Source organism: Triticum aestivum, chromosome 4B, assembly GCF_018294505.1.
Source record: "Triticum aestivum cultivar Chinese Spring chromosome 4B, IWGSC CS RefSeq v2.1, whole genome shotgun sequence".
NCBI lineage: Eukaryota > Viridiplantae > Streptophyta > Magnoliopsida > Poales > Poaceae > Triticum > Triticum aestivum.
Genome location: NC_057804.1, coordinates 466,539,676 through 466,551,082, shown reverse-complemented (window position 1 = coordinate 466,551,082; position 11,407 = coordinate 466,539,676). Strand labels below are relative to the sequence as shown.

Genomic DNA, 11,407 nt, shown 5'->3' with positions numbered 1-11,407 from the left:
CCTCCCACGTGGCTGTGGTACTACCGTCCCTTGTCTATGGTCGGTTCGTCTTAGTCCGGATGGCCTCACAACGTTTGCCATGGTGAGATGTTGATGATGACTCCAAGACTGTGTTAGTGCATGTTGGTGGGCGGCAAGCGTGGTGGAGCTGACGATTGGTCCGGGGTTGTGGTTGTGTGGGGGTACCGACGCGGTGATGTCTGTGGACGCAACCGTCCTTCTTGAAGGGCATCGGGTGTACCCCTTCCCCCCCCCCTTCCGTGTATCAGGAGAAATCCTAGGATCAACCCGAGCAGTAGCGTGAGTTCTTCTTGAAGGTATTGCTTGGTACACGACAATTCGAAGGCACATGAGCATGGTAGGAATTCTCCGAAGGGTGCAACGGTTGCGGGACATCTTCGCTTTCATCGATCTGGCGTTGTTCCCATTTGTTTCTCTCTTTTTTCTCTTGGGCTGGATTGTGATGTTTCCCCTAGCAGTGGACTCGCAATTGTAATGGGGTCTTACTGTAGCAAGTCAGACGAAGTAGCTCGGTTTTTTGTCTTCTTTTTATTTCAAGCATTTTTTGTTAAGCAATTTTTAAAATTTCTCAAACATTTTTAGAAAACGCGAACAATTTTTGAATATGTGAACAAAATTTGAAAATGGAAACATTTTTTGAAATTCCAAACAATTTTTAAAAAACAAGAACAATTTTTGAAATTATTGAGTTTTTGGAAACACAATCATTTTGAATTGTGAACCTTTTTTTTAAAATAGAAACATTTTTTGGAAATTCCAGAAACATTTTGAAAACAAGATTTTTTGAATTGAATAAAATTTAAAGACAGAAGCATTTTTTTGACATTCAGACCAATTTTGAAATTCCAAAAAGTTTTTGAATTTTTGATTTTTAAAAGGGAACCTCTTTGAAAAATGAAAAAACCCATAAAGAGACAACAACAAATGAAAGAAAACCGGTACCATGTCCTTAAAAACCTTATACTCTCTAGAAAAATCCTAAAACCAGGGAAACAAAAACCTGACTAAATGGACCGGTCTTGTCGGCTATGTGTAAAACGACTACAACACGATGCAGCAAGCGTCACATAGGAAATTCGCAAAGGTGCACGTACACCAAGCCACAAGGTGTAAGCGCGAGAATGTAGGCGATTCCTATTTGGCGCTTCAGGCATCTGTTATTGTGTATTTTATAAACAGGCACCTGAAGCGCCCTGCGGTGGGCTGCCCCAGCTAGCTTTTCTCTTGTGTGTTTAAATCCGCAAAAAAGCTCTACAAGTTAATGCATGCTAAGGTGGGATTCGAACCCGCGGCAGCAACACGCGGTAATAACCCCAGCCAATTCACCCTCTGGTGATCACATAGATCTTCTTTCCTTTTTTGTTCTTTCGTTTTCTTTTTCCTTCTCCTTTTTCTTTTCGTTTTCTTTTTTCCTTTTCCTTTTTCTTTTTTCATTTTCATTTTTCCTTTTCCCTTTTTATAATTTGATGAAAAAAGTTCACCGGATTTTATGAATGTTTTTTCAAAATTGACGAAACTTTTTCAATTTTGATGGACTTTTATCAAATTGATGAATTTTTTAAAATTTCATGAACATTTTTCAAAATCAATGAACGTTCTTTCAAATTAATGAACTTTTTTCGAAGTCAATGAACATTTTTCAAAATCAATGAACGTTTTTTCAAATTCAATGTACTTTTTTTGAAATTTCATGAACTTGTTTTTAAAAATTCATGAACTTTTTTTTAATTTTTTTTGTGGTTTTTAAAATCCGTAACTTTTTTTACATTCACAATTTTTTTTCCAAAGTCAACTTTTGACCAGTCAACCAGGACCGGACAACCATTGAACGAAGGGTGCGCGTAGGTGTCCGCTGGCGGTGGATTTGCTTATGTGCCTCATGATGGACCGGCCCATAGCAGGAGCTGCTTAGGCGCCACAAACACCAACCGGTGCTAAAGGTACCAGTTAGAAGTTCCCGAGACTGTATTGTTCTTTTGCATAGGACATTGTTCAGGCATACGGGAGTCCGCAAAAATCTATGACCCCAACAAAAGAAAGAGAGAGTCTATAACCCACCTACTTCCTCGTTTATAAATGTAAGATGTTACCTTATTTTAAATTAGATGTATATAGATACATTGTACTTTGTTTTGTTCATTTTTTTTAGTTCGTATGTTGTTCATATCAAGATACCCAAAACATTTTTTTTCCTTTTGAGGGAAGATATCTAAAACATCTTAATTTGTGAATGGAGGGACCGAGGGAGTACTTCCAGAAAAATAAAACCGACCTCCGCTCTCCGCTCTCGAAAGAAAGAGGCTCCCAGAGCATCTCCAGCCGTTCGCCCCCGAGGGCTAGAAAAAAAAAATCGTCTCTTAAGGGCGAACCGGCGATATATTTTCGACGTGGGGCGATCGGTTCCCAGCCGCCACCCCCAGGTCGCCCCCAAACTCCTTGTTTGTACATATTTTTAAAAAGACATTCGGGCAAAATTTGGCAAACACGACATAGATTCGTCGATATTTATGCCTTCCACGTTTTTTTCACATATGAAAAACATAAAATCTACTAAAAAAAGAAAACGAAGGCCTGCTGCCTGGCCGCCTACAGGTCGAAGAACTTGCTGAAGGCAGCGTCGCCGCCGTTGTCGTCCTTCTTCTCCTTCTTCACACGGCCGTCCCTGCTGGACCCTTGCCCGGGGTCGTCCTGGCGGACTGGTTTGGTCGGTGGCGGCGCCTCGCCGTCGCTGTCCTCAAGGAGGGGACGCGTTGCCGCACTGCGCCGCCCGTGAGGAATCAATGAAAACCTGACCTGCGGCAGCCTTGACATTGATTTCCCGGGGGAAACCGAGACGATGAGGACGACGAGGCGCGGGGGTCGCTGACTCGACGGACCCGCCATTCTTTCGCGCCAAAAAGATTGCCCCGGCGCCCCCAGCGCTTGGTTCGGCCTGGGTCCGCCGGCGCCAGTTTCGGGCCTAACCGACGAAAATTGGGCGCCTGAGAGCGTGACTAGATTGTTATTTCGGCACCAACGCTAAAAAATGAATTTGGAAGGGCCCGTTGAAGACGCGGCTGGAGATGTTCATTGAAAAGCGGGAAAACTAGAAGAGTTTACGATCCGATCGACCGAGCTGCCTCTACGTGCCATCCTCCCTCACCGATCGGAGATCAGGACTGGACCGACACGACACGTTGATCGACCCCACCTACCAGCCTCACACTCCTCCCTCCCCGTCGAAATCCAGATCCTTCACACCAAAAAAACACATCCAGATCCTTCTGACAGCCACGAACTCTTCCAATCACAAACGCAAACTGGTTTCCCGAAAAGCAAAAAATCACAGCACAAAACCGCCTCCGCCGCCCTCTGACATCTGGGCCCTGCGCGTATCGGTCCCTCCCCGCCCAGCCACGTCTCCGCATAATAGCACATGGTCGACAGGAGCCGGCCTGTCTCATCCTCCCCTCGCCCCCTCCCTGCTCCGCACGACGCGAAGCCGATCGGGGCCGTACTGCTCGCCTGCCCACCTCCGCCGGAGAGGAGCAGGAAGAGGAGCAATCGCCCGTACCGGGCCTGCACGCCATGGCGCGCAGCGGAGGGGGCTGCTGCCCCTCCATGGATCTGATGCGGTCGGAGGCGATGCAGCTCCTGCAGGTCATCATCCCCACCGAGTCCGCGCACCTCGCCGTCTCCCACCTCGGCGATCTGGGCCTCATCCAGTTCAAAGACGTGAGTTCCCCGTGTGCCCCCGCCGTCGATTTTAGCTGCCTGGCTTGTTTCGGTGGAGGATCTGGATGGTGCCCGCCCCGATGTGCCGATCTGAGCTGGTCGCTCCTCGCTAGGGTTCCGTGCTCGCGATTCCCTTGCAATTGGCAGGGGGTCACAGATGACATTGCGAATTTGGCAACTAAGACTTTTGTGCGGCGTAATTATTCGCTGTTTAGTACCAGTACTATATTATTATTACTACACGTATCCATCGGAATTGTGATCTGTTGGTTTTGCATTGCCGTGACCCATGATTGGTAGTTAGCAGGGCTCTGCTCTTTAGTAGGGAATTATTTGCCTTGCTATTAATATGCAAGTGCACATGATTCTTAGATAATGGAACTCGCGGTGCATTTTCATGCTTGGGAACTGTTCTATGCGCTATGTGCAGCTTTTGATTTTTGGCTGATTCCTTTGCTGTTAATCTAACGTTTATTTTTAATATCCTCAGCTCAACGCAGACAAGAGCCCGTTTCAACGCACCTATGCTGCCCAGGTACTTTTTGCTCGTTTATGTAAACACATATTTCTTAAGTTACATTTTGATAGGTCTGGACTATCCTCTTGAAAGTTTATCATAGCAGTTTATCGGTTTGCTTTAATCATACCATGCTTGGTCGGCGTTCATATATATAATGTCCTCACAAGACTATAAATCCCCATCTAATGTGGTTATTTTCACTGTATCTGTTGCTCTGCCTACTCCTTGTGCAGATCAAAAGGTGTGCTGAAATGGCCCGCAAGCTGCGATTTTTTAAGGAACAAATGTCGAAAGCTGGAATACTAGTTTCTCCTATGCAATCAACCGAAACTCCTCTGGATTTTGATGACATGGAGGTATGCCAATCAGTGAGATACTGCTTATCATGTGCAACTCATAAATCTTAAAAGTTGATCTTTTTTAACACTTCCCGTGGAACAGGTAAAGCTTGGAGAACTGGAAGCTGAACTTACTGAAGTAAATGCAAACGATGAAAAATTACAACGGGCCCACAATGAGCTGCTGGAGTACAGTACTGTTCTTCAAAAGGTATAGCTACCTAGCCTTGTCATTATAGTAATTATTCTTGAACGCACATGCATATATTGCGGCATGTACGCATGTTGTATCAGTTCTACACATATCTGCTAGTAGCAAAGTGCCCGTGCGTCGCAATGGATCCAAAATAGACTGATACAAGTTCACAAACTTGAATAAAAATCACCCTAGTTTTGGTAATATGTACACTAAAATTATGTTATGTTTTACCCAAATTTATTCTCTTATCTGTTTGGATGAAGTGGGCGACGGGGGACCTGGTCTGGAGAGACTTTAGGGGATTTCTGTAAATATGGAGCAGAGTGGTGGGGGCCTTTCTGCAAAAAAGCCACAGCTTACCTTGTATGTTTTAGACACATCAGATGGTCAGAAATGATGGATGAGACACACCATCATCACCGAGTCTTCTATAGGAGTAGAGATGTCTATCGTTGCCTCAGCTTGAATTACTTCCAAGATTTATCTTATGGGATTAGATGTGTCATAAATGTTTTAAGCTAATCACTCTTGATTTATGCGTTAAGATAGTAAGGTCCCAAGACTAGTATTTGAATGGGCAGTAGTATCTTTTTTGCCATGCTGAGAAACAATGCTTGACATGTATCACATGGGAAGCTTGAGAGATAAACTGTTAGCTAAACCATATATGGTGTGTGGGTGTTGGGGTGGGGTGAGGGCTGACAATACTGTCACACATCCTCTTAAACATGAACATGCAAAATTGTACCCAACTTCCCGTTGTCGCCATATATGGTACTCCCTCTGTCCGGAAATACTTGTCATCAAAATGGATAAAAGGAGATGTATCTAGACATATTTTAGTTCTAGATTCTTCCCTTTTTATCCATTTTGATGACAAGTATTTTCGGACGGAGGGAGTACTATGGTAGTGCTTTTCCTAAATTCCCTTTTAACTTTCAGGCTGGTGAGTTTTTCTATTCAGCTCAAAGAAGCGCTGCAGCACAACACAGGCAAATGGAAGCAAATCAGTCTGGTGAGACTTCCCTGGAGAGTCCTCTGCTGGAACAGGTGAAAATATTGTTTCAGAAACAGCATCCTGCCTCGCCCTGTTCTATTTTCTCTTACTGATATCTTGTTGGTCGAATTTATAGGATATGTTAACAGATGCATCGAAACAAGTGAAACTTGGCTCTTTGAGTGGTCTTGTGCCAAAGGAAAAGGCCATGGCTTTTGAACGTATCTTATTCCGTGCCACGAGGGGCAACATTTTGCTCAGACAAGAGTCTGTTGATGAACCTGTCACTGATCCGCAATCCGGAGAAAAGGTAGTTTCTTTGTTACTTGCAAAAGTCAGTATCCCTCCCCTCTGAGTGATACAACTTAACATGTTGACAGTATTTCCTATGGGTATTATGGATTTACTGTCCAGTGCTTCTTTAGTTCTGAAGTTACACTCATTATTATATTCAAAACACACTTATCTGACACCTTTTACATGGCAATGCAGGTGTACAAAAATACATTTGTCGTATTCTACTCTGGGGAGAGGGCAAAGGCCAAAATTCTGAAGATATGTGATGCTTTTCGCGCAAACCGTTACCCTTTTCCTGAAGACCTTGCTAAACAAACGCATACTGTTCAGGAGGTCAGCAGTTGGCAATATTTATTTTCTCACATTCTTCATTGATTTTTTTTTTGTGTTCTTTTGGATATTTGTATTTTGGCTTAAATCCGTGAACCTTGCGATGTAGCACTTCTAGTGAGGAAGTTAGTAGTTAAGAATGGTTGTGTGTAGGAGATACTGTGCTTTGCATGTGATATGAGCTTGCTTAATCTCCTGTTCTTCTGCTACTGCGTTGATGTCATTCCAATGCCAGATTAAAAAAATCTAATTAAATGACTATGCATTATGTACTCCCTCCGTCCGGAAATACTCGTCGGAGAAATGCATAAAAATGGATGTATCTAAAACTAAAATACGTCTAGATACATCCATTCCTCCGACAAGTATTTCGGGACGGAGGGAGTACATTGTTTGGCTCCTTCTAATCTTATTTTGTTGTTGGTGGCTACTGCAAAATGATTTGATGTTGTTGCATCGTTTTTTCAACATAAGGTGGATGTCATGAGGAAATCTTTGCCTTGTTATTCTTATGTATATAGACATGTACTGAAATACTTGCAATCACGCAGGTATCTGGAAAGATATCAGAGTTAAAGGCAACAATTGACATGGGATTAGCTCATCGTGACAGTATACTCAAAACTATTGCATCAGAGTTTGAGCATTGGAACCATCTGGTGAGTTTGTATTGCTTATCTCGGCATTTTATAAGCTCTACTCAAGAGTTTGAGTTCTGTGTACTTTGGTTGTTACTGTAGATGGTGTGCGGTGGAGTTATGGTTTTCACGGTTCCATCATTATTTGCTAATTGGCACTGAAATCTTTCAGGCAAAAAAGGAAAAATCAATTTACCACACTCTAAACATGTTGAGCGTTGATGTGACGAAGAAATGCTTAGTTGGTGAGGGCTGGAGTCCAGTTTTCGCAACTAATCAGGTAATAAAGTTTGTCTCCTTAACCCCTGATGCCTTCTTATGTATTTGTCCACCCTGATTCTTTGGTTTCTGTTTGTGGTCTGCATGATTTATGATTTATAGTGTATATTTTCAGATTCAGGATGCACTTCAGCGTGCTACTCTTGAGAGCAAATCCCAAGTTGGCTCGATTTTTCAGGTTCTTAACACAAAAGAGTCTCCTCCAACATATTTCCAGACAAACAAATTTACCTCAGCCTTCCAGGAAATTGTTGACGCATATGGGTATGTTCTCAGAATTCGATCTTCTTTACTATTCTATACTTGATTTGCTATTTTATTAGTCTCTTGTTTATCCTTGTGCATTTGAGAAAACGCCTATTTCCTCTTCTTTTTTGTTGTATTGTACTCCCTCTGTCCCAAAATAAGTGTCTCAACTTCAGTACAAAGTTGTACTCCCTCCGTCCGGAAATACTTGTCATCAAAATGAATAGAAGGGGATGTATCTAGATGTATATTAGTTCTAGATACATCCTTTTTTAAACATTTTGATGACAAGTATTTTCGGACGGAGGGAGTACTAAGCTTGAGACACTTATTTTGGGACGGAGGGAGTATATGTGAAAGCATGCCTCAAGCTACTTGTCTCTCTAGCCATAAACACTTCCCGTCTTCATTTTTTTTTCATTTGACTGTGTCTACCACTTTAAAATCACAATGCATATTCATCAAAAGAACGTTAGCTACTTGTTTTCAAATGTGTATTACCTTGTAATGGAAATTTCTGCAGCTTATCGGTTTGTGGAATCTCAATAACACATTTCCATTGAGTTAAACATTGCTTGTTTGAGAAATGGTGAATAAGGGGTGTTTGTGTTACTTGGGGTTCGAGTCAAGTGTATGAATATGAAAATGCTAACTTTGTATTTCGTCTGATACAGGGTAGCTAAGTATCAAGAAGCAAATCCTGGTGTATACACTATTATCACTTTTCCTTTCTTATTTGCTGTCATGTTTGGAGATTGGGGTCATGGAATTTGCATATTACTTGCAACACTCTATCTGATAATCCGAGAGAAGAAATTCGCTTCACAGGTTTGCTCCTCGTCTTCTACATTTTGCTAAACCTATACGTGTCTGTATTACACTATTGCTGCAAGCCAACAGCCCCTCTTTTGGAACATATGGTACTGATTCCAAAGAGTCTAGCATATTTATGTTCTGAAAGTTCCCGAAGTAAGCTGTGTCTTATACTCTTATGTCTGAATTGAAATACAGAAACTTGGAGACATAATGGAGATGATGTTTGGAGGCCGCTACATAATTATGATGATGTCAATTTTCTCAATCTACACAGGATTAATATACAATGAGTTTTTCTCCGTTCCATTTGAACTTTTTGCTAAATCAGCCTATGCATGCCGCGATTCTTCTTGTAGGTAAGATCAAAGAAACCTAATTTTATCTTTGTATAAAGGCAGATTTTATGCATTACTTTTTGCTAATCCTTTTTTTGTTATTAGTGATTCTACTACTGAAGGGTTAATCAAGGTAAGGGATACTTACCCGTTCGGCGTGGACCCTGTGTGGCATGGTAGTCGAAGTGAGCTGCCATTTCTCAACTCACTGAAGATGAAAATGTCAATTCTTCTTGGAGTGTCACAAATGAACCTTGGAATTTTTATGAGTTACTTTAATGCGAAATTCTTCAGGAACAGTGTTAATGTCTGGTAAGTGTACCCCTTCATCTAAAAATCCTAATTTGAAGAGGCAGCCCATCCTTTTGTAGCTCGTGTAACAGGTACCAGTTTTGTAACAGGTACCAGTTTGTTCCCCAGCTGATCTTCTTGAACAGCTTGTTTGGCTACCTATCCATGCTTATCATCATTAAGTGGTGCACAGGGTCAAAAGCAGATCTGTACCATGTTATGATATATATGTTCCTTAGCCCCACAGATGACATGGGAGAGAACCAGTTATTTCCTGGCCAGAAAACTTTACAGGTCTATATTTGTCATTGTTGTGTTCTCACTATAAAGTTTTGAAAGTTCATTCTTACTATAAACTAAACAACTAACACTCTTTCTTATACAGCAAGTTTTGCTTCTGCTTGCTCTGGTATCTGTTCCCTGGATGCTGATTCCAAAGCCATTTTTCTTGAAATGGGAACATGAGCGAGTATGTCTAATATAGTAACCTGGAATTTCTGTTGCTGTTTCTACAGTTCATATTTACTTCTGTGCTGATTTTATAAGTTTGATATTCATCAGAGGCATCAAGGACATCAGTACGCCATGCTTGAGGGTGCAGATGAATCAGTTGTAGCAGAGTTGGGGGAGCATAATGAAGAATCAAACCACCATGAGGAGTTTGAGTTCAGTGAAATATTTGTTCACCAGCTGATCCATACAATTGAGTTTGTTCTTGGTGCAGTCTCAAATACTGCTTCATATCTTCGTCTCTGGGCTCTCAGGTACTGCTGGACCATAAGAACCATTCAAACCATTTCATCATCTCAGTTTTGCATACGACAATTTTTAATCACACTTCCACTAGTTACTAACGAGCAACTAACATTTCTCCTTGCAGTCTTGCACACTCGGAGTTGTCCACTGTGTTCTATGATAAAGTTCTCCTTCTGACGTTGGGGTTAGTAATCTCTCTCTCTCATCTTCATCATCATCATCATCATCTTACTTTTCATTGGCTTCGGAATAATAGAGTAAATCGGAATAGCAGCCAAAATCTTGGGAAAATCCAAGTTAATGATCAATAGGATCATCTTCATCATGCTTTGTGCACTTTTGTAGGTACAACAATATTTTTATCCTCGCTATTGGTGTCGTTGTCTTCATCTGCGCCACTGTCGGTGTGTTGCTTGTTATGGAGACCCTAAGCGCATTCCTTCACGCCTTGAGGCTCCATTGGGTGGAGTTCCAGAACAAGTTCTATGAGGGTGATGGTTACAAGTTCGCACCATTCTCGTTTGCTCTAATCAGTGAGGATGAAGAGTGAGCTCGTCCAAATTCTTGTATCTATTGTAGTCTCTGTAATGTCTTGCGGGTGGCCTTGTTGCCAGAACAATCATTGTTTGTCACGGATCAATCATAAAACCCCAGCCCCTTGTTCGAGCAAGGGAGGTGCAGCATCATTTTTCTTTAGATGTGTATTACACGAAGGGTAGGAATTTTTTTGTGGACGTTTGGCAGCAAAACTCTAGTGGCATCACCCTTATTTCGGTGTGATGCTAATAACGAGTTGTGCACTCGTGGTTGCCGTTTGGGTGATGTGCATTCTGGACATAAATAAGCATGTAATAAAAGGTTATTTCCATTGTGGTTATTCTTGGCCTCACTTTATCGTCTTATAAAGTATCATCAATTTTTTTCCTCGAGACCATGCAAAAAGCATTGCATTTCGGAATAGATTACAGGAGTTGGTAGACAAAAAAAAAAGCTGGCTACACTACCATCTGATGTCAGCGCCTCTAAAGACAAAAATTGATGACATTGACAAAAATTGATGACATTGTCTCGTAATGGCTACGTGTGGTTTAACTACTCGCATGCTACTCGCATGCATGCCGTGGATGATAATGACACTCAACTATTTTCTCCCTCATGCCGTGGAGTAGTTTGCATGTGCATTATTAATTAACCCGATAAATGAGACGATAAGCTCACTTCCTAAGAATACATTGATTTTTATCTTGCTACTGTACTTGTAATTTGAGTTTGCGGCCTTCTATAAGTAAATGAAGGGAGTACTACATCTAGAAGAACCGCGGCTTTCTTCCTTGGTCATGAGTTCTATTCGATTACAGCAGATTTGTGGTCATCTTGGGCGCCGCTAGAGATCAGAACATTTGTCTGGCTAGCGTCGCACAATCGCCTTTGGACGGCAGCCAGGCTCGCTAAACGCAACTTACAACACCCGCCGCACTGCATGCTCTGTTGCCAGGACTTTGAGTCTGTGAACCACCTCCTGCCCGGTTGCTCTTTCGCCCGTCAGGTGTGGTTCTCGGTGCTTCTGCCGTGGAGACTACACAGGTTCACCCCGTAGGCAGATGATGAGAGCATACACTGGTGGCCTCCG

General features: G+C 42.2%; 1 protein-coding gene across 1 annotated transcript; it reads left to right on the top strand.

The window, feature by feature from the left end:
• The first annotated feature begins 3,427 nt into the window (after positions 1-3,427).
• Positions 3,428-10,654, top strand: LOC123092751 (V-type proton ATPase subunit a3). The gene is made up of 18 exons (XM_044514569.1): positions 3,428-3,735; positions 4,226-4,270; positions 4,489-4,611; positions 4,697-4,804; positions 5,735-5,842; positions 5,926-6,099; positions 6,282-6,419; positions 6,968-7,075; positions 7,227-7,334; positions 7,449-7,597; positions 8,254-8,407; positions 8,591-8,751; positions 8,836-9,042; positions 9,132-9,315; positions 9,407-9,490; positions 9,583-9,785; positions 9,902-9,961; positions 10,123-10,654. Exons 1-18 carry the CDS (start codon positions 3,589-3,591, stop codon positions 10,325-10,327), a joined length of 2,466 nt encoding a protein of 821 aa, XP_044370504.1. The 5' UTR covers positions 3,428-3,588; the 3' UTR covers positions 10,328-10,654.
• Positions 10,655-11,407: the final 753 nt, after the last annotated feature.